Below are 23,260 nucleotides of genomic sequence, written 5' to 3'. Positions count from 1 at the left end.
GTGGCGCAGACCCGCGCCTACCGGCTCTCGCGGATGTGGCTGAGCCGCCGCAGCCGGTCCGCAGCGGGGGTGGCTGGGCCGTGTGCCGGCCTGTGGTTGGCCGCGGCCGTGGCCAAGCGGTCGTGGCCAAGCGGCCGCCTGCGCCTCCGCTGCCGGCGCCGGCTGCGCCGGGAGCGGCCGACCGGCCGTCTGCGGTGCCACGCGTCGCGTGTGGGCCGTGATCGCCGGACGGAACAGGCGAGCCCGGGTTCCGGCGCTTCGCGTGGCGGCCGTCACCCGATTCGCTACCGCGATCACCGTCACCGTGACGACGCGCACAGACGCGCGGAGGCCACACCCGGCGCGCAACGCACGGCGATCGGCCGATGGCAGCGGTGGCGGCGGCCGGTGGCGTCGGCCGCCGGGTCCGGCGGCGCGGCAGAATTAGGTCCATGATATTACTAGACGTCTACTGATACAGCATGAGAGGGTCGGCGCCGTCCAGGCGGCCAAAGCCGCCGATCCGGCGTAGAGGCATGATGCAAGAGAGCTCAGGCTGACTGGCTGTTGACAGCCAGCTCCATGATCAGGCGCGTGGCCATATGCAGAAACGGGTACGTCGACAGGATCTCGTCGTCGTCGCCCTTGTTGGACGCGGGCTTGTTGGCCGGCGCGGTCGGCGACGGCAGCGCCAGGTTCGTAGGCGTGGCCGGCGCGGCCAGCTGCGTGGTGGGCTCGAGCGCGGGCTTGGCCGCAGCCGACGGGCGGCGGGTGCTCGCGAGCGGGCCCAGCTTGTCGAGCGCCGTCAGGTTGCCGAGGCTCATGGCGTTCTGGCCGTTGTTGATCATCACGGACGACGACGAGCGCGAGGACGCGGCGCTGCCCTGGCGGCGCCGGCGCACCTTCTCCTTGGCGAGCGTGTGCTCGTCGCCGTCGGTCCACCAGCCGTCGAACTTGAAGTCGACGAGGTAGTTGTTCTGCTCGAGCTGGTAGAGCTGGATCTGCATCTTCATAAGCTTGCCCTGCTCGCCGCCGAGCTTGCCGTCGCCGGCAGCCTTGTCGAAGTCGCGCGGCAGGTACCGCCAGCGCACGAAGATCGTCCAGGGATCCTCCTCGGTGGGCTTGGCCCACTCAGCGCCGAGGCCCTTGAGCGCGCGGTAGATCTCGCCCATGACGTCGAGCGGGTACGAGCGCGAGCGGATGCCAAAGTGCCACCGGGTCTTGGACTTGCGTCCGGCGGACGACGAGCCGATCTTGCGCAGCACCGACGCCAGGTTCGGGTTCTTGGCGAGCATGTTGGCGCGGTGGTACGCCGGCAGCGACGACGGCAGCACCGCGATGGTCGTGTTCGGCGTCGAGAACTCGGTCGCATTGAACCCGGTCGACAGGTGGTGGTTGTCGAACGTGAGCGTCTGCTCGTTGCCCTTGCGCTGGAGCCCGCCGTGGTGCTTCATCGAGTCCGAGCTCCAGCCGGACGAGCTCGGCGAGAGGAAGCCGTCCTCGCCGGCGGAGGGCGTGCTCGTGCGCGCGTCCTTGGCCATCATCTGGTTCTCACGCATGAGCTCGTACGCGTCGCGGATCTCGTTGCTCTCGCCCTTCTTGCGCAATGCGTCGTAGACCTCCTCCTTGTCGTAGCCCATCGTCGACCCCAGCGCGCCGACGACCTTGTCGTCGATCTCGGTGTGGTTGTGCTCCTCGGGCGGGATGAGGTACTTGGGGATGTTGTCCTTGAACCACGGGTCGTTCATGATCTCGCGGACCGTGATGCGGTTCAGCGGATTGACCACGAGCATGCGCTGGAGCAGGTGCTTGGCGCCGGGCGAGAGGTACGACGGCAGCGTGTACACGCCGCCGTTGATCTTCTTGAACAGCGTCGGGATGAACTCGTCGTCGAACGGCAGCCGCCCGCAGAGCATCACGTACAGGATCACGCCGCACGACCACACGTCCACCTCCGGGCCCGCGTACAGCTTGCCCGAGATGACTTCCGGGGCCGCGTAGTTCGGCGAGCCGCACGACGTCTTGAGGAAGTTGCCGTCCGTCATGATGTTCGACAGCCCAAAGTCCGCGATCTTCACGTTCAGGTTCTCGTCCAGCAGCAGGTTCTCCGGCTTCAGGTCGCGGTGCACGATCTTGTGTCGGTGGCAGTACTCGACCGCGCCGATGATCTGCTGGAAGAATCGGCGGGCCTCGTCCTCGGACATCTTGCCCCGCTGGACAATGTAATCAAAAAGCTCCTTGCCCGCAAACTCGATGACCATAATAATCTCGTCCTTGGACTTGATTACGTCGTACAGCTTGATAATGTGCGGGTGCCGCAGCAGCCGCAGGTACGAGATCTCGCGCTCGACCCGTCCCTGCATGTCGCTCTTGGCCAGTGTTTTGCGGTTGATGATCTTCAGCGCTACCCGCTGGTGGGTCGCCAGGTGGTAGGCCACTGTGGTCAGCTCGGCATCCCATCGTACGTACGCTTGACCTTGCCGAATGATCCTTCGCCCAGCGTCTTGATGATCTGGTAGCGCCCGACGCGGCCCGAAGCCGACGAGGGCGTCACCGCCGGCGCAAACTGCTCGGCCATATCCGGGCTCTTTTCCGCGGGTCTTGTCACTCTATGCTGCGCAGCGTCCGCAGGCTGCACCCGTGCTGATCAATCCTCGCCTGGCTGGCGTGGTGCGGTCTGCTACCGATCCTGATCGTCTGTTGGTCGCTGTCGTCGACGCCGCCGTATCCGACACCGTCTGGGTGCCCGTCTATCGCGGGCGAGCCGTCCAAAGTGCAACTGAGTGCGTACCGTGCTCGTGGACGCTTGGATCCAATCGGGCTTGCGCTGTCGACCGCGCTCGAACGGCCGTGCTGATGCTGGTGCTGTATGTTGGAAGGAAGCTCCGCTCGCGCTGGCTCTACGCTTTGTGCGGGTACGACTGACGATGGTACCCGGATTATCTATATCCTAATTAGGAATAAGTTCAAGACCGCGCCTGCAGTGTGCCCTATTTTTGGTAGGCCGTTCAGTTTTCTACGTGGCCGCGGCGGCCGTCACAGGACCGAGTGACTAATACCGTAACGGGACGCCCGCGGTTGTTTGCTTGTTACCGGCGTGTAACTGAGCCTCACGTGATGCGGCGCAGTAATATTACCCGGTTCCCGCGCAGTACATCTTGCCTGGCCGCCCCTGCCTGACGACATGGCCAACATGAACGCAGCTTTGGTTAACCGCTCGCTGACGAGCGTGCACAATGTGAGTGAGGACCGGTTTCGGGGGGGCAGCAGGGTACCGATCGGCGCGCGCGCGGGGCGCGGCGGCTTGGCGTGGCGGCCCGGACGACAACGGCCGCGACGGGGCGGCGGCACAGCTGCTGGCCGCCAGACCGCGGCCAGACGGTCCGCCTGCGCTCCGCTGTGGCCAGCAGACGTCTTCTCGACAGGGCCGGCGTGTCCGGCCGATCGCGGTGGCGATCGGCCCAAGATCGACGATTACGAGAGCATGACCGCACCGGCCCAGCTGCCCCTCAAAACCCCCGCCGCAGGCAGACGCTGACCAGCAGGAACTCGACTTCTTGTGTGCCTCCGGCGTGATTACCGAGAATCTCAAGAGACATCTGGAGCAGTACGTCCCCGCAAAATACGAGCCCGGCATGCCCGCCGTTGACTACCGCGAGCCCGCCACGCCCTCGCCGGCGCCCGCCGCCACCCCGGTCGGCGAGAAGGCCGGCTACGGCACGCCGCCCGTGCCACCCTACAGCCCTGCCAACGGCCAGGACGTGGCCGAGGCGCTGTACGACTACCGTGGCGACGACAACAGCGACCTTCAGTTTACGCGCGGCGTACGCATCACCGTGCTCGAGCGCATCAACCCCGACTGGTGGCGCGGTCGCAGCCAGGCCACCGGCCGCGAGGGCATCTTCCCGAGCTCGTACGTGCGCATGGCCGAGAAGGACGGCTCGTCGCCGGCGCCGTACCAGGCGCCGCAGCCGTACGGCGCGCCGGGCTACAACCAGTCCTACGGCGCGCCGCAACAGTACCAGCCGCCGCCGCAGCAATACCCGCCGCCGCAGCAGTACAGCGCGCCGCAGCAGTACTACCCCCCGCCACAGCAGCAGCCGCAGCCTGTGGCTGTGCAGCAGCAGGCCGGTCAGTCGTCGCACTCGTTCGACTCCTCCGCGCTCAAGGCCACCGGCAAGAAGTTCGGCTCCAAGCTGGGCAACGCCGCCATCTTTGGCGCGGGCGCGACCATCGGCGCCGACATTGTCAATTCGATCTTTTAGTTTTGGGTTCATAGGTTAGAGAATACACGGTTATAACATATGTCGCCGCTGAGCCGCGCGGCATGCGGCTGTCAAGCGCGCCGCACGCCGTGCGGCGCGCGCCACCATGTCCCAACCACTCAGCTGCCGGCGAAAACGTTTCCTCCACCAACATGGACCGGCGGCCAAACATCTCCACGTTCCGCCACTACTACTACAAGTGGCGGGCGCTCCGCAATGTGCCCTTCCGCAAGAAGTTCTTTGTCGGTACGTCGCCGGCCGGGCCCGCTGACCGCAGGATTCGATCTCGACGGCAATACTTTCTGGGAGTTCTACAGCGACCTGAACCCCGGCCGCATGCGCCGGCTGGTCGAGCTCAGACGCTCGATTCCGTCGTACGTTGACTACAAGATGCCTCGTAAGTCGCGCCGGCGCCAGCGCTGACAGAAGCCCAGTGGAACCAGTGGCTGCGGGCGGTCCGCCCCGATCCGCCCACGATGGAGGAGCTCATGGCCGAGGAACAGCGGCTGAACACGCTCAGCCGGCGCGTGGCGGCTGCCGACGCGCGCTGGAAGAGCATTCCGCTGCGGAATGCGGCCGAGCCGGCCCAGCCGGTCACGGCGGGCCCGCCCGAGGCCAAGCCGGTCGAGGCCCCAGCCCGCGCCGAGACCACCAAAGACGTCCACGGTTCACGTAAGTACGCCCCAGGCCTTGCTAACCGCAGTCGGAGGCCAGTTCGAGCACGAGGAGTGGCGCAGCAAGCCCGTTCGTCGGTGACCTCATGTATATATATAATTCATTCGGCGATCTGTGGACTCTACAGGCCGCTGCGGCATTACCCAGCTGCTGCCCGGCCGTCCGGCGTTGCTGGTGGCCAGCGGGCGACCGGCACCGACGGCCGCCGACCATACAGCCCCAGTAGCCGTCTGCGTAGACGTCGGAGGCCGCGAAGACCCGCATTTGGTCCTCGCCGGCGCTGTTTGACCCACCGCCCGGCCGTTTCTCAACGTCCGGCGGTCGTAGCAGCACACGACGACCTCCGTGACTAATTGACCGTCGTCCGGCTCTTTCCAGCCGGTCTGGGTGGCCCTCGTCGCGCTGTGCGACCCAGAAGCGTTGTCTGCATGCCCCCCAGCGCGCTGTCAAAATTACTCAAAATTTTTTGTCTATCTATACCATCGACCCTACTCCCCAAGCACAGCAGAATCCCGACAACCATGTCTGCGCCGCCATCAATGGACTCGTTGAAGATCTCGGAGCCGGTCGAGGCCACTGCCGCCAAGGCGGAGCAAGTGGTGACGCCCTGGGACGTCGAGGGCGCCGTCGTGGACGGCAAGGCGCAGGAGATTGACTACGACAAGCTTATCGAGTCTTTCGGCACCCGCAAAATCACGGACGAGCTGCTGGAGCGGTTCGAGCGCGTGACGGGCCGCAAGCCGCATCGTTTCCTGCGGCGGGGCGTGTTCTTCTCGGAGAGGTGCGTGCAGGTGCGGGCGCGGGCTGACAAAACAGAGATCTGGGCGCGATCCTGACCCGGTACGAGGAGGGCAAGCCGTTCTTCCTGTATACGGGCCGCGGCCCGTCGAGCGACAGCATGCACCTCGGCCACATGACGCCGTTCCTGTTCACCAAGTGGCTGCAGGACGTCTTCGACGTGCCGCTGGTGATCGAGATGACAGACGACGAGAAGTTCCTGTTCAAGGGCGCGCTCTCGATCGAGGACGTGCGCAAGTTCACGGCGCAGAACGCCAAGGACATCATCGCGGTCGGCTTCGACATGAAGAAGACGTTCATCTTCTCGGACCTGGACTACATGGGCGGCGAGTACTACGCGAACGTGGTGCGCGTGGCGCGCCAGGTCACGACGTCGACGGCCAAGTCGATCTTCGGCTTCCAGGACTCGGACAACATCGGCAAGCTGCACTTCGCCTCAATCCAGATCACGGCCGCGTTCTCGAACTCGTTCCCGGAGATCTTCGGCACGCGCAAGGACATCCCGTCGCTGATTCCGTGTGCGATCGACCAGGACCCGTACTTTCGGCTGTGCCGCGACGTGGCCTTCAAGCTGCGGTACCCGAAGCCGTCGCTCATCCACGCGCGGTTCTTCCCGTCGCTGCAGGGCTCGCAGTCCAAGATGTCGGCCTCGGTCGACACTTCGGCGATCTTCATGACCGACAACGCCAAGGCCATCGACAAGAAGATCAAGAAGTACGCGTTCTCGGGCGGCCGCGCCACGCTCGAGGAGCAGCGCGAGCTGGGCGGCAACCCGGACGTCGACGTCGCGTACCAGTACCTCTCGTTCTTCCTCGAGGACGACGTTGAGCTCAAGCAGATCTACGACGACTACAAGGCCGGCAAGCTGCTGACGGGCGAGCTCAAGGTCAAGTGCATCAAGGTCCTGCAGGAGTTCGTTGGCGAGTTCCAGAAGAACCGCGCGGCCGTGACGGACGACGTCGTCAAGCAGTTCATGACGCCGCGCGCGCTCGAGTGGGGCAAGAGCGAGCGCCTGGTGCCGGTCAAGCCCAAGCCCGCGCCGGCCACGAAGTGACTCGGCCGCGAGGCGGCCCCAGCTGCGGCGCAGCCGCCGGCCGGCGGGCCGCGAGCGGACCCGCCGGCGGGCGCGACCCGCCTAGTAATTCTTGCACACACCCCGCGCACGCCGCCTGACCACGGTCCGGGCCTGGCCGTAGCCCCGCGTTGGCAGTCGCACGAGCGACACAAGCCCGGTCACAGCTGATCACGGCGGATCACGATCACGTGTCGATGCATCTGTTGCACCACCCGGTGCTTGCGGCCACATCTGTCACGCCACAGCAAATTTCCCCGAGCTTCCAAACCTTGTTCGCGGACCCGGTCCGTCCACCGGACACAGTCCGTCGTTTGGCGTATGTCCGCTCCGGGACCCTGTCCGCACCCGGCCCAAGCCCGCGCTCGCACCAATCCTCGTCCGTCCATTATGACATATCCGCCATCGGCCCGGTTAATCCCCGCCTGCCGCACGTATCCCCTCATCTCCGTGACCGGCCGGACTCAGTCCTAGACCGTCTATGGCGCAGCCGGGTCACCAGGCGCACCGCTCCGCACCCCTCACCTGCAGGTCCGGAGTCCGCGGACCTGTGGCGGCCCGAGGCACCCCCGTCCTAGGCTGTCCAGACGGCCGGCCGCGCAGCCGACCGGGCCGCGCGTAGTTCAATCCGCGGCACGGGGTCGATCCCCGGGGGCAGGTCCGACTAGCCGACCGGGTCCAATCGGGTCCGTGGCGACGGACCTTTTCACATATTGGCACTTGGGCTTGTGACCTCCGCCCAAATCTTATTTCGCGGGCATTGGTCGCCGTCTCCGCTAATTTCTGACCGTATTGCCCATTAAAAATCTTCACCCATCTTCCGACCAATTCACCCGCCAGCTGCTCTACAATTGAGCGTTCCAGTGAATCGCACGAACGGCCTACGTTTTGGAAATTTGCGTCGCCGCACGCGCACGCGCAGGCTGAGCTCCCTTGCTTCCGCCGAGTGAGAACACGACAGACGGCAGACGTCAACGTTCAGACACAATGGTCAAATACTACCGAAGCGAGCACATCTACGAGTAAGTGGCGAGAGATCGCGGCACCGTGGTCGCCGCGGCCGGCCAGCGCGGACCGGCACAGCCGCTCTGTCCGGCTCCGGCCGGGCTGTCACGAGCTATACTGACGAACAAGCCATGATTTCACGACCGCGGCCATGTCGTTCTTCCTGCGGTACCCCAAGTAAGTCGCCACCATGCCCGTGCTGACCCAAGCCCGTACTCGCGACACGTCCGCAGCACCGACACGATTTCGCGGCACATCGACTCGGAGGGCCGGCTCCATTCGACACGGCTGATCCTCAAGAAGGGCAAGCTGCCCGAGTGGTTCACCACGCTCTTTGCCTCGACCTCGTATGCCAAAATCAGCGAGTCGTGGGTGCTCGAGGAGTCCATCGTCGATCCCAAGAAGGAGGAGATCGTCTCGATCGTGCGCAACCTCGACTATCGCAAGCTCATGTCCGTCAAGGAGTACACGCGGTACCAGGGCATCCCGGCCGGCAACGGCGTTGGCCAGCGGGCCAAGGTCGAGCAGTCGGCGCACGTGCGCATCTCGTCCAACCTCGGTCTGCGCATGATGCGCGAGCGCATCGAGGTTTGGGGCCAGACTCGCTTCCGCGAAAACCTCGTCAAATCGCGCATGGGCATGCAGTTCGTCATGGACAAGTTCCGCGAACAGGGCGGCCGCATGAAGGGCTTCAAGACCGCCATGCAGACCGCACTTTCCCAGGACCCCGTCGTCCTCTGATCCCACCTCTGGTACATAGTCTCCGTTTTGATACTCTCGTTATGATGTATTCTGCTTTTTGGCGCTTGGCTGGTCAGTTTCTCTGTTATTGTATCGTTCTACGTACGCATCTACGGTCTTTGGATCCTTGTATATACTGAAAAATATTAAATGTCTACTCCAAAACTCCGTGTCATGCAATCCCCAAAATGAGTTCCGCCCATCGACGGCGCGAGCGTCTGCCGGGCTCTATCACACCGGCCCGGGCTCGCTTGAGCGCGCGGGCGGTACGGTTGCGCAGGGCGTCGACGCCGGGCGCGCGCGAATGCGCAGCAGGCCCGGTGTCCGTGCCGCCAGGGCCCAGGCCCGGCACATGCGCACATGGCTAGCGACGACGCAGACAGAGCTGAATTACGAAGCTGCCGCGCGCTTCTCGCGCAGCGTCTGGTCGTCTGTTGTCGCGCGTAAGACGTGACCGCCAATGTCCGGCGGAGTACACTTACTCGTCCTACTCGCGGCTTTGTTAACGTGTGGTTCAGTAGAGTAGTGGTAATTGTCAATGTTTTCCTTTGTTCGATGTTCCTTTCGCCAACCAGCCATACACAGTATTAACACAAGCCCCAAAACCAAAAAGTAACATAGGAGATCCCATAAAAATATAGTGAAATTCGTCATAATATGGAGACACTGTAGTCTTTGAACCATTAGAGCAACCAGGACCGGCCGCGGCAGAAACAGAAATGTCAAAATGGACGTAGCAGATGTCATGAATGCGCCAGTGTGGCCGCGCTGCCAGCCATCCACCAATAATTATTAAGCCTGAGCCCCGCGCTTTTCCGTGAAAACAAGACGATAGTGAAACCAGTAACCAGTAAAACAAGATTTTAGGGCAGGCCGCACAGCCCGGACGCGCCGGGGTCTAATGAAGGGCCTGAGCGGCCTGCTCGAAGTCCTCGAGGGGCGGGTCTTGCCGGAACCAGGCGTGGTTCAAGGCATCCTTGGCCGTCAAACGCTCCTCGGGGTTATATACAAAGATTCGGCGCAGGAGGTCGACAAACTCGCGATAGAACGGCGCCTTGTCGACCGGGATCATCTCGTCGAGCGTCTTCATCGCCTTCACGTACTTCTTGCTTGTCTTTGACGTCTGTGTGTTCGGGTAGTCCAGCTTGCCGTTGCGCAGAAAGTACTTGCGGGCTTGCCGCCCGGCGAGCTTCGACTGTGCGCGGTCAAAGGGCCGGCCGACGATGGTCTCCATCATGGCCAGATGCTCGAGGTTGTCGTGCGTCTGGAAAAGCGCCTCGCCGGTGAAGAACTCGACCAGGATGCACCCGATTGACCACATGTCGCACGGGAACGACCACCCCATGCTCAGGATGATCTCGGGCGCCCGGTAGTGCCGCGTGGACACGACCGACGAGTGATACTCGTCTTGAAACGTGGCGCTGCCAAAGTCGATCAGATGGATTGTCGTGTCCTTGAGCACCTTGCGCGTCTCGATCCCGCGCTCGTTATACGGGTACGTGTCGTACGCGCTGTTGACCAGCAGGATGTTCTCCGGCTTGAGGTCTGTGTGGATCAGGTTCAGCTCGTGCAGGAACATGACACTCGTCAGCAGCTGCTTGGCAAACTGCTGGATGTGCGACGCCGGGAACGGCACGAAGCTATTGGACTTCAAGAAGTCAAACACCGAGATCCCCAGAAGGTCCGTCACGATGCAGATGTGGTTGCGGTAGTCGAAACAGTCTCGCAGGTGTATACACCGGTTCACGTTCTGCTGGTCGTGCATCGACAGCGTCGACAGCACCCGCAGCTCGATCTTGGACGCGTCCCGGTACTTCTGCACCGCCCGGATGATCTTGATTGCGCAGCTACTGCGCTTCTGGTGGTCGTACGCCTCGACGACCTTGCCGAACGTGCCCTGGCCGAGCAGCTTCGTGATAGTGTCTGGTCTGGTCAGCCTGCTCGCGCGCCCGGTAGCCACCGGTTCGACTTACACCGCGACGTGAACTCCGAGTTGGGCACGATGATGTAGTGGCCGTCGTCGTCGTCGAGTTTTTCCCGAGGAACAAAAGGCTGGCGATTAGCAGTGCACAAAGAGATTAGCGGGCTGACGGCGGCGGCCGCACCAGCCGCACACGCCACTGTGCCGGCGCCGGTGCAGACCAGCCGGGCAACACACGCGGGGCGCGGCTGCGCGCGCCCCGCAGCCGCAGGAGGTGGGTGGCGACAGTACTCACGTCGGTGATGGCCTGGACAACCACGTCCTTGGCCTTGCACACAGGCTTTTTTGGCGCCGCGTACTCGAGCTTGCGCTTCTTGCCCAGGGTGGAATCGACGTCAGTCGGCACGTCGTGCACGGTGATCGGCGCGCGCTCGGGCAGCGGCGGGACCGGGACGACTGCGGCCGTGGACGTAGCCGCATAGTGCGCCGCCGCGTCGCGCTGCCGTTTGAGCGCCGTCGTCGGTGACGTCAGGCCGCCACCGAGGTCGAATAGGCTCACGTTTGGCGAGCCGATGAGTGTGTAGTTGTCGCGGCCACGGCGGCCGTCCGGCGGCGCTGCCGTGCTGTAGAACTGCCGCTTGGCGTCAGCCAACGGCCCGTCACTGGCGCGACCCGGCTCGCTCCGCGCGCTCGGTCCGCTGCTATTGCTGGCACTGCTGCCATACGAAGCTGGCGGCGGCGGCGTGTCGTCCTCGATCACGATAACGTCTGTCGGGTAGCCATTTCTGTAGAACTCTTCCCAATTGGGCGTCCGTTTCCGCCGCTTGGAGGCCATGTACGAGGACGTCGGGGGAACCAGAGTCGAAGCCATCTATGCCGCGTCTTTCTGAGCCCGTTCCGGTCGCAGAATCTGAAGGGATGTCTGGTGGACGGCGTCCGTTTGGTGGTGAATATAGCCCGCGGGTGTGAAAAACGACGGTTTTTCGCTCACCACGCCCGTCGTCTAATTATTGCCCTGCCGTGAAGTTGCTAGCAAAATGGGAAAAAGAAGTTAAAGGGAAAAGGAGGCGGATGCGCACCTTTTGGTACTAAAAGAGCAAAGTCCGCCAACATATGCGGAGTCACGGACCCGCGGCGGACCTAGATGTGCGGGCACGAGTAAAATAGGGCAGTAAGGGCCCTTAAGCGGCTTAGAGTGACTGTTGCTGTGACTTTGTGTGACCTGCGGGGACCCGGGTCCGGCTGTGGTGACTGTGTCCAGGGCCATGTGGCGGCGAGCGAGACCTGCGGGCGTTACCCGCATGGCATAACCGGCCGAGCACGGGCGCAGGTGGCACAACTGAGGCAGGCGTGCGACGGTCGTGGCGGTGGTGGCGCCCATTGTGACCCGCATCTTTGTACCGCTGAGCGAGTCACAATGACCGCCACGCGGAGCCGCCGGGCGACGGCGCCGCCGCCGGTCGCCCGCGGCTGGGGCAAACCCAGGCTTGGGCAAGCCCAGGCTTGTCGGCGCGCAACGCCATACAACCGACGTGGCGCGACGCCCGTGGCCGGTGGCTGACGCTGGTTGGCCGGCGGCCTGGGCCGGCCTTTGCTGGCGCCAAGCCGGTGGACCGAAAAGCGCGACGGTCCAGCGCGGCGGTAGCACCGTCGACTGGCCGTGCCGCCTCGCTGGTTCGCCTGCGTCAGGGGCTATCAAGCCGCCCACTGTCCGAGCGCACGGCACTTCTACAGCACCGTGCTCTTGACCTTGACGCCGCCGTCCTGTACGATCCACGCGCGAAAGTTGCGGCCCCGGGTCAGCACAAGGTCGACCGGCACGCCCGGTCGAATAGTGTCCACGCAGAGGTACTCAAACGCGTCTAAGCCGACGCCGGCCGTCTCGAGCTGCGCCCGCACGGCCGGATCGTACTGCAGCCAGGTCAGCATCAGAGACGCCGCCAGGCCCCCATGCATGACCAGACCCATGTTCTCGACGTCGCGCGCGTACGCGCCATCGAAGTGTATTCGATGCGCATTGAACGTCAGCGCCGAGAACCGGAACAATAGCGTGGCTGACGGTGTGAACGTTGACCGGGCGAGCACATGTGCCGCTGCCGGTGGTCTGACCGGCCGGCTCTTGCCGGCCGCGGCCATGTAGACCAGCTCGCGGTGTTCGAGCACAGCCAGCGGGCCTCCGGCGTTCCGCATCTGCCTTGTGCTGGCCACAGACATGCGCCACCCATCCGCAGTCGTCACTTTGTCGTACACAGCACACTCCGCGTCGCTCGTGCGCAACGGTGTATGAAACTCGAGCCGCCCGCCCCGCCAGCGTCTGACAAATCGGCCGGCATCAAGCTCGTGCGCAATAGTGGCTGGCGCATCCGGTACCCGATCGTATCCGTCTGCGAGCAGCTCCGACTCGACCGGCGCTGTCGGGAAATACACAAAGTGCCAGCCCTTGGGCACTGTTCCATCAGACCTCGGCAGCGCGCAGCCCGGTAGGACACCGGCCAGAGTGCGCGCGTACAGCTCGAGTTGGAAGCTGCTGACTGCGTCCCGCAAAATTGTCGCTCGTGTCATTTGTGGGCGAGATAATTTTACGCGCCCTCACGCGTGTGCACCACCTCTTTTTGCGGCTCCGACAGCAACGCGTAGACGCGTAGCAGCGCGGTGCCTGCAGCACAGTGCGACCAGCAGCCTTGCCAGCGCGACGAGACGCTATCTACGGTAGGTGTGGGACAGCTTACCGCCGGCCGCGGTCCGTTGGCTGCAGCATGATGCCACACGCCTGCAGCCGCGCCGTGCCTGCTTGAACGCCGCGACATTACATCTAGTGAGCGCGATCAGCGGCCGGGCCCACGGCCTGGTTTGCGACTGGGTCTGGCGGCCCCCGCCGGCCGTGCCGACGCGCCCACTAATTCTGGTCATGTCCGTGTTTGCCTAGCGACTCGGCTGTGTCGCTACCTGTCCTAAGAATGTCTCCCGGCGCGCCCGGCGGTGCGCTAGACGAGCACGGGGCTACGGCCGTACCACGGGGCCTGTATGGCGCCTGCGCTGAGCCGCGACGCCTGCGCGCAGGGGCCGCTACCAGGCGAGCCCACCAGAAGGGGTTTCGCGCCTGGCTACCAGAACCGGCGTCGCAACTACTCTCGGACGCTGGCGCGCCGACCAGCCGTGACGGCTGCACGAGCGTTGCTGTCGGCTGTTCGGGCACAACACGTGACCGCATTGTCCACCTCTGGACACGACGCGGCTGCCTTGCCTGCGCCTGCAGCCGCCGGCCGCCTAGGCGACCTGCTCTGCATGGCAGCCTGCGCCCGGCGCCCGGTCCCAATCTTGTCCAGTAGGCGACTCTGTCGCTGTGTTCCCAGCTGTGCCAGCACAGCCTGTGACAGCTTGATACAGGACTCGCACATACTCGTCATGGCTCCAGCGCCGCCGCGCTGGACCCCTTGCACAGAGGTCTATCAACCGCGGCGCTAGCCAAACTCGGAGATTTACCAGATTGGGAAGGCATCTGCACCTGCAGGTAGCATTTGCATCCACATTGCTTTAGCGTCATTCAAGGTTCCCTATTTTTGGGTCCTGTCTCAGACTCGCGACAAGGCGCGGCCGTTCGCGGTCTCCTGATCGGCATCTACCAAACACCCCAACCGCCGAGCACGCGGCCGTAGTCGCCACCGTGCCACGACACGGGGTCTCTGCCTCGCCCGCGTCTACCGCGGCTGTCGTTGCCAGCGCCCTGCCGACTTGGCCGGCGCCACGGTCAAAATGGTCGCCGGCATGCGTACGCGGCACGCGTTAAACAAGGCCTGCATATTCGTCCTGCGCTTTCGCGCCTATCCATTAGTGTGTGTACCTGTGGGCGCGATGCGAGGCATAAGTTTCACAGAGCTGCGTTATTTTTAGTGTAAGTGTAGCGTCACTATGCGTATCCAGCACAGGCGTCACGCGATGCTGCGGCTGTGTCGGCGCCAGGCACCATCTCAAAACCACTACGCCCCCCTTCCTCCCTCAGGCGCTCTTGCAGGCCGCTTTTTCTCGTTTTTTTTCTCTTAATACACATATCGCACAACCCATCTGGCCTGCGGACTCTCCCTAGTTGTCTTTTCCGGCAGATTCGACAAGCGCAAACCAGCCGACGGAATTCCCAGGAACCACGGCACAAGCGGATTGGAGGTCGCACATTTGCAGAGCTCAACAGTCCGGATTCGCAAGGTACCCAGGCGTCATCGAACCGGCAAAATAGCCCCTCCGCGGCTGACAGAAGTCGGCACAGCTTGTGCAGACAGCGCCTGACTCGACTCTTGACCCGGCAAAGAACCCTCTCGCTGCTCCGTGCAGGCAGCTTTCGAACGAGCCCACAAGCCCGGCGCAATGTTTGCATCGATACAATCGCTTTTTACGTCGATCGGGCCCAAGCAGCGGACGCCCGACCGCGCCCCTCACGAGTCCTCCGCAGTCTACACGCAGGAGATCGCGTCGTCTATCTACCCGTACGGTGGGCGGCCGTCTTACACGCGTGGTATGTCGTCGCCGTCCACCGAGGCACTCGCGTATGGCGGTAGCTACGCACAGGCGCCGTCCCCCTCGTCGCCGTACTTCCTGTCGAGCTACCCGGGCGCGGAAGGGAACCCCTATGCGGCGACGACTACGTCGCTTGTCGAGCGCTCGTCGATCTCGTCGACAACAAACCTCACTGCAGGCGTCGGCGCGCGTCCGCCGTACTCGCCGGGTATGCGCTCGACTTCGATGTCGTCTGTGCTGCAGTCGACGTCGTCGCTGGTCAGCGGCCGCAACGAGCCCGTGTCGAACATCCAGCTGCAGGACTACGTGGACGGTTCGCCGCCGGCGCCGCCGGTCAGCCTCTCGTGGCGCCGCATCAACCGCTGGGCTGAGAAGAACTACCCTGAGCTGTACGATCAGATCTGTGACTCCGCTGCAGAGTCAGATATCCTGGCACTGGAGCGTGAGACCGAGTGCTCGCTACCGGCGGACGTGCGCGAGTCGCTGCTGATCCACGACGGCCAGGAGCGCGGCTGCCAGCCGTGCGGCCTGTTCTTTGGTGTGGCTTTGCTCGACACGGACGAGATCGTGTCTGAGTGGGCTATCTGGCGGGACGTTGCTCTGAAGCTCGAGGCACAGCAGCACCAGTACTACCAGCAGCAGTTCCACCGTCAGCAGTCGCCGTCGTCGTCGTCGTCAGGACCGTCCGCGTCGCGGGCTGCCAGCGTGTCTATGTCGACCTTCGGCAAGACGCAGGCGTCCGTGCCGGAGAATGCTATCCAGAATGTGTACGCGAACACTTCATGGCTGCCACTGGCGAAGGACTTTGTGGGCAACAACATTGCTATCGACATGTCACCCGGTCCCGCGGGCTCGTGGGGCCAGGTCATCCTCTTTGGCCGTGAGTTTGACTGCAAGTACGTGATTGCGCGGTCATGGGCGCACTTCCTGGCTATGTTTGCGGACGATCTCGAGGACGGTCTGTGGTCAATCGACGAGGAAACAGAAGAACTGTGGTTTACGGACCGTGGCCGGTTCTTCAACTACTTTGACGTCCTGCGCCGGCGCGTGAAGCAGAACGTCCGCCGCAAGTCGAAGAAGCACACATATCCCGCCGGCCAGGCGCCGGCCGGTCCCGCTGTGCGCTCGACACCGTCGGTGGGCGGGCTGAGCGCGCGCAGCGTGTCTGGCAGCACGAGCAACAGCCCGAACGCGTCGACGACGAACCTCAAGAGCCAGTCGCGGCCGGTGCCGCTCACACTCACACAGAGCGGCGGCCACGTCGCGCCGCGTCTGACACGCGTGCCGGTGTCGCGGCCGCTGGCCGGCGAGGAGACCGTGGCGGACAAGCCGTTGCCGGCGTCGCCGGCGTCGCAGGCCGTGCCTGCCCCTGCTGACAGCGTCGACTCGGCGGACTCCACCGAGGGCTCGGACACGGAGGCCACCGAGACTGCTGACGCCGAGAGTGGCAACACGTCGGCGTCATCCGCAGCCGAGACGATCGAGACGAGTCTGACAGACCTTGTCGACGACGACAAGGATGTCAAGGACGTCAAGGACATCAAGGAGGCCAAGGACGTCAAGGACACCGTGGACGCCGCACCTACCGTCGAGACCAAGGCCGCGGCCAAGGTCGACATCGTGTCTGAGCCCGTCGCGCCGGCTACGCCCGTCGCGCCGGCGCCCGTCGCGACCGAGCCAGAGGCCACCACCGAGATCGACCTCAACTGATCGGTGGCCGTGTATAATGACCGCATGAACAACCGCTGGCGCCCCGGCCAGCCGTCTACAGCATTAAACGAGAACAGTAATCAGACAGGGCCATGGATTGGACGCGACCAAACACAATATTAAGCCATCTGGGAGCGCAGTGGGATCAAAATTGCATTGGAAATTACATATATACATACAGCGCTTTTGGACATCTTGCCCACGGTTCAATGTTTTATATTTCCTTCTCATATCCTCCCTTTTTGCAGCAAACATCGTCGTTTGTCTAATTCCTCATCTTTTGTCTTTTTGCCTGTTTTTTGTAGGAACTAAACTAAATAAACAATACTATCAATGTCTGCCGGGTCGCCCGGCCGTGATATCATACTTGGACTCTTTTGCGCGGATACGTGTACATCTAATGTCAATACAGTCATCACCCTGGCCTTGTTTACGCGGACGCGGTCCCTTACGCGTACGCGCTCGCGTGCTCAGACGGCGCCTTGCATGCGCCAGTGGCTAGTGCGCTGACTGAGGCTGTGCATCGCGGCGGGCGCCAACGCAGGCTAACGCCGCATGCCTGCGCTAAGCTACATTCTTGACATGTGCCAACAGAGCGGGCCGGAGTGCGGCCCTGAGACAGGACGAAGAAATGAATTGAAAGCGATATCTATCATAGATTACAGTGTAAAAAATGAAAGGCAGTGGCTGGTGAATGCACCGCCACGTCTATAAGCCTGTACTGTCCGGTCAGTCGTCGCGCTTGGTGTCGCGCTCTCTCATGGCAGCGAGCCAGCGGCGGGCCACAAAGTACATGACCACGACGATCAAAATGATCACGCCGACAATGACAAAGAACCAGCGGAGCGTGTCAGAGCCCTCGCCGGGGACAGGGACGTTCATGCCGAAAAGACCGGTGATCAGGTTGAGCGGGACGAGAATCGTTCCGATCAGCGTCACGCGGCTAAGCATGCTCGTCACCCGGTTGTTGGCGTGGAAGGACTCGACCTGGAGCTGGGCCAGGTAGTTGGCGTGCGACCGCGAAAGGATCTTCTCGTACGCCGACAGGTTGAGGTACATGGTCACGATATGGTCCTGGATATCGCCCAGGTACAGACCGATCTCGCCCTTGGGCGCCATGTCCCAGTGCTCGTTGCAGCGCTTGGCAAACATCTTGATGACGTCGGCCTTGCCCGACAGCAGCCGCATGAGCGTCATGACGGTCTTGCGAGCGTCGCCGATGCGCTTGAGCATGTCGCCAAAGTCGCACTCGCGGGCAACAAACACCGAGTCCTCGATGCCGTCGGCCTCCTTCTCGATCTCATGGATAACAGGCGCGAAGCCGTCAGTGATATCGTCGATGATGGCGTAGCAAATCCAGTCGGCCGAGACCGTGACGTAGTCGCGCAGCTGGCGGATGCGCCGGCGCACGTTGGCCGTGTGCTGGAACGGCGAGAAGTGGAACGAGATGATGCCGTCGCGGAAGACGACCATGTACGCGTTAAGCGGCTCCAGGAACTCCTCGTTGGTCTTGTCGTGCTCGAAGGTGCGGAAACACACAAAGTAGTACGACTTGAAGAGCTCGACCTTCTCGCGCGTCTCCTGCGTGCGGATATCCTCGGCCGTCAAAGGGTGGATCCCGAACGCCTTGGAGAGCATGCGCATCTCGTTGTCAGACGGGTCCAGACAGTCGAGCCACCACGTGCCGTTGTCGGGGTGGAACATGTCGCGGAACGACTGCGGGTCGTCGGCCAGGAGCGAGAACTCGGGCGCGTGGATGGTCTCCTCGCTCTCGGACGAGAAGAAGCTGAAGCGGTCGATTGCCTGCTTGGGCGAGTTGTTCTGCTCCTTGCCGTTCGAGAACGACGGGCGCGAGAACGTAGGCAGCTTCTGGGTCGTGAGCTTGAGCATCTCGAGCTTCTCCTTGTTGCTGATCCCGCTCGAGACCGTGTTGGTGCGCTGGCGCGAGACACGGTTGGCCTTCTCGTCGAAGACGACGCCGCCAGGCGGCGCCTGCGTCTCGGTGGTGGAGTCGAGGATCTTGGCCTCGGACTCGTAGTCCGAATACGGCGAGTTGGTGCTCGGCGGCGACGCGTTCGCCGGCGCCGGGTGCATGTGCACGTCGGCACCGGTCGTCGTGGCCGCGGCCGTGTTCCGCGTGCGGCCGTTGGCGGCCATGGTCGCCGCCAGCCGAGGGCTCATGTCGTCGTCCGCGCGCCGCGTCAGCTCGGGGTACCAGTTCTCGAGCTGCTGCATAGCCACAAACTCCTCGATCTCGTCAAAGTCGATGCCGTTGATGCGCTTGTGCTCGCGGTTCACCGGCGGCAGACACACGTCCTCCTCGGTGTCGTCCTCAGAGTTGATGCGCGAGCCGGTCTCCTCCTCCGAGTCCGAGCTCGTGCTGGCCGTGCCCGAGATGGTCACGGCCGGGCCGAGCGGCACGGTCGTGTTGCCGGCAGTCAGGTTGCCCGTCGACGTCGCGCCCGGGCCGCCGCTGCCGACAGCGATGGTCGTGTCGGTGCCAGAGAAGGTCGGGCGGCGGTCCTTGTGGAACTCGATCGAGATCCGGCGCTTGGAGCGGTGGTGGGGGATCAGCGGCGAGCCCGACGGCACCGAGCGCGTCGGCGACGACGGCGAGAACGGGTTCTCGGCCACGACCTCGCCGGCGACGGACGACTGCGGGTACACGTCGGACGTCGCCGAGCCGGCCGTGCTTGAGCGGTGCGAGTGCGGCGTGTAGACCTTCTGCGGGTCCAGGTGGCGCGCCGACGAGCGGCGGCGCGGCGGGTGCGTCGCCGCGCTCGCCGGCGTGCTCAGGATCGGCGCGGTCGAGTTCGCCGAGGACGAGCGCATGCGCAGCGTGGCCTCGTCGTATTCCTGGTCGCCGTCGTCGTCAAACACGGGCCGGTCGAGCTCGGGCTTCGAGTACGACCGCACGCCCGGCAGCGGGTTCGCGTTAGCGTCCGAGAACGACGACCGCACCGGCAGAGAGTCCGGCTGGTTGCGGTGGTCGTAGAGCTCGCTCGAGGGGTGGATCGGAGAGTGCGCGCGCGACTCCATCTGGCGGTCAGCGGCCGCAGGGGCCCAACGTACCTTGCATGTACTGTGGTGCGTTCCGTGCGCTCACGGAGGGCAGCAGAAAGGCGTCTTACGCCAGGGTGTAGGACCGGGTCCGGTCAGCGGGAGCTCGGCAGGCGAGCGTCGGAAGGCCGGGAGTGCCGGCAGAAAGCAGAAGCCGCGGTAGACACCGCGGGCGGTCGGGCGTCGTCGACGCCGGCCCGGGAAGAGTGAGGGGAGCCACAGCGGGTGGTGACGAGCGGGCTCGTCGATCAGTCACGGGTAAGAGACGTTATGGCGGCTTCTTGGACGTCTCGCAGATCCGTCTCTGCACATCAAGCGGAAGACGGGCGAAGATAAAGCTGAGAGCTGCCAGATTGGTAGATCTTTGCGGACGCAGGTGCGTTCGAGAGAGGGTCGGGGGCGGGCGTACGAGACGTACGGCGGATCCACTGGGTCCGGTAGGAGAGAAAGGCGGGCAGGCGAGGGCACTGCACAATCAGACGCGAAAGAGATCGACCAGAGAAGGGTGGTGATCAAAGAAAGCAACAGAGTAGCGGGGAAGATGTGCTTTGGATGGGCACAACGGATGAGAGCAGGATGCTGGCGGCTTGAAAAAGAAGAAAGAAGTTCGGGCGAAGGAGGTTCGGGTGCAAGAAATATCGACACGAGGTGCGATGGTTACAAGAAAAAATTGATTGCTTGCTATTTTTGCCGCTTGGTACTCCACCGAAGAAAGAAAGGCGTAGTGGGCGTGCAGCATGACCGAAAAAATTTTAACGGGTGGCGGTGCGGCACGGGTGGCTTTCACGTGCGGTGGCTGGTGCGCGTACGCCACAGCGGTGCCCAGCTGGCGGCGGTGGGCGCGGTGCCCGCTTGGCGGCGTGTGGCAGCGTGGCTGGCGGCCACATGCCACATCTGCGGCAGGCGGCGGCTGCCCGCGACCTGCAGCGCCCAGCTGTCGGGCGGCGCGGGTGGCGCGGGAGGGGCGGCTTCTGGCGGCCTGCGCCGCGCGACCGCGCCACAGGTGCGCGCAGCGGCGCCACACGCCTGCGTGATTATCCGCCCCGTTGGGACATGCACCAACGTATTGGCGCAGTGCAGCCGCCAGGGACGCAGGAGGCCAGCAGGTTGTGCGGCCGGGCGATAGGCGGCCCCTTGGCCAGCAAGGCGGCGGCCGATAGCCTGTCGATAGACGCTGACGCGCGCGACGGCGGGCGTGGCGGCGGCCGGCTGCCAGACGCGGCGTGCGGGATTTCGGCCGGCTGCGAGCAGCCACGGTCCGGGACGCAGGACGGGCTCGTCCGGTCCCGGGCCCGGCCGACAGGCTCTGCCCGGACCCGACCCCGGACCTGACCGTGCGTGGTTGCTACAAATAGCCGTGGCGCGCCGCAGGCGCTGCGGCAGTGTGCATGGGTCAAGCCAGACGGTAGCTGCGCGTGGGGGCCGCGCGCAGCCACTTGCATCAGCCACACAGGAACAATAGGACCAAGCACTGGCCGTGTGCTTGGCATGCGACGACTCAGTCTCAGCCACGCGGCCGACGGCCGTGGCTTGCCAGTGGCTATCTGTGGCGCGCGGTGGCTCGCGCCGTGGCGCAGTTGCGTGATTTTGTGCTGAGCGATTTCGCCGCGCGACTGCTGTCGCCCTCGAGCTCGTACGGCCGGCCGTGCGGGGCGCGCCAGTGCGCGATTTCTGGCCGGGGCTCCGCGGCCGCAACAGCGTGGCCCAAGCTGTCGTAGCCCAGGCTGCGTCGGGTCAGATAGCTGTCCAGCATTGGCGGCTGCGCTGGCCGTGTTCGGCGGTCGAGCCCTATCCGTGCGGGATTTCGCCCAACCTGGCTGGCGCCGCGCCGTGCGGCTCGCGCGAACGCCTGTCGATCGAGCCAGGAGTCGAACGAAAGATCGTAGCGGTGACACGCCTGCCCCTCCAGGGCGACAATGCAGCCCATCGGTCTTCCCTGCCGGGCCAAGCTGCCACAGCTGGCGTCGATCTCGGCTGCCGCACAAAGCCTCCTGGCGTCTGCGGTGTACGGTGGAAGCCATGGCCAGACTCGACCGCGGCCAGCCACGTAGCCAGCCTAGCCGAGTCCACTCCAACAGAGCTTGGAGCGGACCGGCGCTTGGTGCCGCGCGATCGACAGCTAATATCGCCACAGGAGCTTCGGCCGGGAGCAGGCCCGCGCCGTCCAGGGCCGTTAGGGCTGAACGGCGCGCTACGCCAAGACTTGAAGAGGACGCCATACCATTATCTATGATTCTTACAATTAACTCGGCGCCAAAGAGCCACGCAATTCCCAATCGACGCGCGTGCAAAGCGGTCGACACGTACGTCAAGCGTGGCCACGAGATGGCATGTTTGAGGACCGGCGTCGGAAGCGAGACAAGCTCCGCGATTTAGTCCTTGCGGTCGGCGTTGGCCGAGGCCACGGGCAGCGAGGTGGGCTTGCGGCTCTGCTGGATCTTAGCGACAGCATACACCAGACCAGCAAGGAAACCGATGATGATGGACGAGATCGAGAGGAAGTTGACAGCGGCATCGAAGAAGACCAGGCCCGAGAGCGCAATGGGCAGCTTGTTGAGCGCACCGACCATCGAGTAGGTGGTCGACGACGTGACACGGACACACCAAGCCGACGTGTACGAGATGAAGACGGACGACAGACCCGAGAAGATCATGGCGATGATGAGCGCAGTGCGCTGCTCGGCGGGGAAGTTGTTCTGGACGTTGGTCGGGCTCCAGTCCTCGATGAGGAGCGAGCAAACCAGAAGGACGGGGATCGACAGCAGGTTGTTGTAGAACATGGTGTCGAAGTCCTTGAAGTTGGTAAGCTTGATGCGCTTGCGCATGCCGAGCACGTAGGTAGCGCTGGACAGGCAGTTCATGAACATCCAGATGTAACCGGCGTTCAGGGCCGACAGCGACGACTGGCTGTCGCTGCCGTAGTTGTCAATGGCCAGCTTGATGTCGCCCCACGCGGCAACAACCGACGAGAGGACCATCAGACCAAAGGAGAACAGAGCCAGACCCGAGACCGAGCCACCGAACCACAGGACCTCACCGTAGGCGATGAGGATGATGGTAAGGTTCTTGAAGATGGTGTACACCGGAATGGACAGGAACTGCAGAGCCTTCGACGAGGTGTAGATCATAATGACCAGCAGCACCGAGATAGGGAACCACTTCTTGGCCTCGGCGGCGTTGAAGTCACGGTAGGTGATGACGTTGAAGGTCTTGCAAATCTGGATAGCGCTGACGCAGACCAGCGACTGCACCATGAGCAGGAAGAAGTTCAGGTTGAACGAGTAGCCCGACAGGACGTACTTGTTGGTCACCGTCATGAGAATCGACGCGCCACAGTACGACAGGATGGACACCAACGGCGAGTTGGCAATGCCAGTCGCGACCGTCGCCTTGGGGGCCGCGCGCGGCGCCGCCGGGAAGTCCTCGGACGAGTTGAGGTTGTAGGTAGACTCGGACTTTTCTCTCTCCATTGTTTCTGACGGTCTGATAGATGCGGAAGACGCGGATAGGTAACGAATGAAGAAA

The 23,260-nt window shown here is 63.6% G+C and overlaps 10 protein-coding genes across 10 annotated transcripts; 5 read left to right on the top strand and 5 right to left on the bottom strand.

The window, feature by feature from the left end:
* Window positions 1–423: 423 nt before the first annotated feature.
* Window positions 424–2,878, bottom strand: V1510DRAFT_415281 (kinase-like domain-containing protein). The gene is made up of 2 exons (XM_066933564.1): window positions 2,449–2,878; window positions 424–2,416 (listed from the first exon to the last, which is right to left on the bottom strand). Exons 1-2 carry the CDS (start codon window positions 2,555–2,557, stop codon window positions 531–533), a joined length of 1,995 nt encoding a protein of 664 aa, XP_066789511.1. The 5' UTR covers window positions 2,558–2,878; the 3' UTR covers window positions 424–530.
* Window positions 2,685–4,284, top strand: V1510DRAFT_415280 (SH3 domain-containing protein). The gene is made up of 2 exons (XM_066933563.1): window positions 2,685–3,217; window positions 3,525–4,284. Exons 1-2 carry the CDS (start codon window positions 3,164–3,166, stop codon window positions 4,242–4,244), a joined length of 774 nt encoding a protein of 257 aa, XP_066789510.1. The 5' UTR covers window positions 2,685–3,163; the 3' UTR covers window positions 4,245–4,284.
* Window positions 4,285–4,396: 112 nt separating this feature from the next.
* On the top strand, window positions 4,397–5,000 carry V1510DRAFT_402542 (uncharacterized protein; the record flags this gene model as incomplete). The annotated part of the gene is made up of 4 exons (XM_066932113.1): window positions 4,397–4,490; window positions 4,522–4,641; window positions 4,674–4,916; window positions 4,948–5,000. The coding sequence occupies 4 exons, from the start codon at window positions 4,397–4,399 to the stop codon at window positions 4,998–5,000; spliced, it is 510 nt and encodes a 169-aa protein (XP_066789509.1).
* A 440-nt stretch (window positions 5,001–5,440) lies between these two features.
* V1510DRAFT_402541 (uncharacterized protein) lies at window positions 5,441–6,771 on the top strand (the record flags this gene model as incomplete). Its single annotated transcript, XM_066932112.1, has 2 exons — window positions 5,441–5,700; window positions 5,736–6,771. The coding sequence occupies 2 exons, from the start codon at window positions 5,441–5,443 to the stop codon at window positions 6,769–6,771; spliced, it is 1,296 nt and encodes a 431-aa protein (XP_066789508.1).
* A 753-nt stretch (window positions 6,772–7,524) lies between these two features.
* V1510DRAFT_415269 (PRELI-like family-domain-containing protein) lies at window positions 7,525–8,700 on the top strand. The gene is made up of 3 exons (XM_066933562.1): window positions 7,525–7,811; window positions 7,924–7,971; window positions 8,004–8,700. Exons 1-3 carry the CDS (start codon window positions 7,777–7,779, stop codon window positions 8,533–8,535), a joined length of 615 nt encoding a protein of 204 aa, XP_066789507.1. The 5' UTR covers window positions 7,525–7,776; the 3' UTR covers window positions 8,536–8,700.
* Window positions 8,701–9,433: 733 nt separating this feature from the next.
* On the bottom strand, window positions 9,434–11,327 carry V1510DRAFT_402539 (kinase-like domain-containing protein; the record flags this gene model as incomplete). The annotated part of the gene is made up of 4 exons (XM_066932111.1): window positions 9,434–10,458; window positions 10,509–10,587; window positions 10,752–11,118; window positions 11,182–11,327. 4 exons carry the CDS (start codon window positions 11,325–11,327, stop codon window positions 9,434–9,436), a joined length of 1,617 nt encoding a protein of 538 aa, XP_066789506.1.
* Window positions 11,328–11,946: 619 nt separating this feature from the next.
* Window positions 11,947–13,249, bottom strand: V1510DRAFT_106687 (uncharacterized protein). Its single transcript, XM_066930222.1, has one exon. It carries the CDS (start codon window positions 13,016–13,018, stop codon window positions 12,185–12,187), a length of 834 nt encoding a protein of 277 aa, XP_066789505.1. The 5' UTR covers window positions 13,019–13,249; the 3' UTR covers window positions 11,947–12,184.
* A 1,119-nt stretch (window positions 13,250–14,368) lies between these two features.
* V1510DRAFT_106940 (uncharacterized protein) lies at window positions 14,369–16,706 on the top strand. Its single transcript, XM_066930224.1, has one exon. It carries the CDS (start codon window positions 14,816–14,818, stop codon window positions 16,673–16,675), a length of 1,860 nt encoding a protein of 619 aa, XP_066789504.1. The 5' UTR covers window positions 14,369–14,815; the 3' UTR covers window positions 16,676–16,706.
* Window positions 16,707–17,079: 373 nt separating this feature from the next.
* V1510DRAFT_106696 (uncharacterized protein) lies at window positions 17,080–20,011 on the bottom strand. Its single transcript, XM_066930223.1, has 2 exons — window positions 19,748–20,011; window positions 17,080–19,714 (listed from the first exon to the last, which is right to left on the bottom strand). Exon 2 carries the CDS (start codon window positions 19,712–19,714, stop codon window positions 17,405–17,407), a length of 2,310 nt encoding a protein of 769 aa, XP_066789503.1. The 5' UTR covers window positions 19,748–20,011; the 3' UTR covers window positions 17,080–17,404.
* A 2,096-nt stretch (window positions 20,012–22,107) lies between these two features.
* Window positions 22,108–23,205, bottom strand: V1510DRAFT_402535 (uncharacterized protein; the record flags this gene model as incomplete). The annotated part of the gene is made up of 1 exon (XM_066932110.1): window positions 22,108–23,205. The coding sequence occupies one exon, from the start codon at window positions 23,203–23,205 to the stop codon at window positions 22,108–22,110; it is 1,098 nt and encodes a 365-aa protein (XP_066789502.1).
* Window positions 23,206–23,260: the final 55 nt, after the last annotated feature.

Source organism: Dipodascopsis tothii (genome assembly GCF_038497935.1).
Source record: "Dipodascopsis tothii strain CBS 759.85 unplaced genomic scaffold V1510scaffold_11, whole genome shotgun sequence".
Classification (NCBI taxonomy): Eukaryota; Fungi; Ascomycota; class Lipomycetes; order Lipomycetales; family Lipomycetaceae; genus Neoaidaea; species Neoaidaea tothii.
The sequence above is the reverse complement of the archived record's forward strand: the minus strand, read 5'-3'. Positions and strand labels throughout refer to the sequence as shown.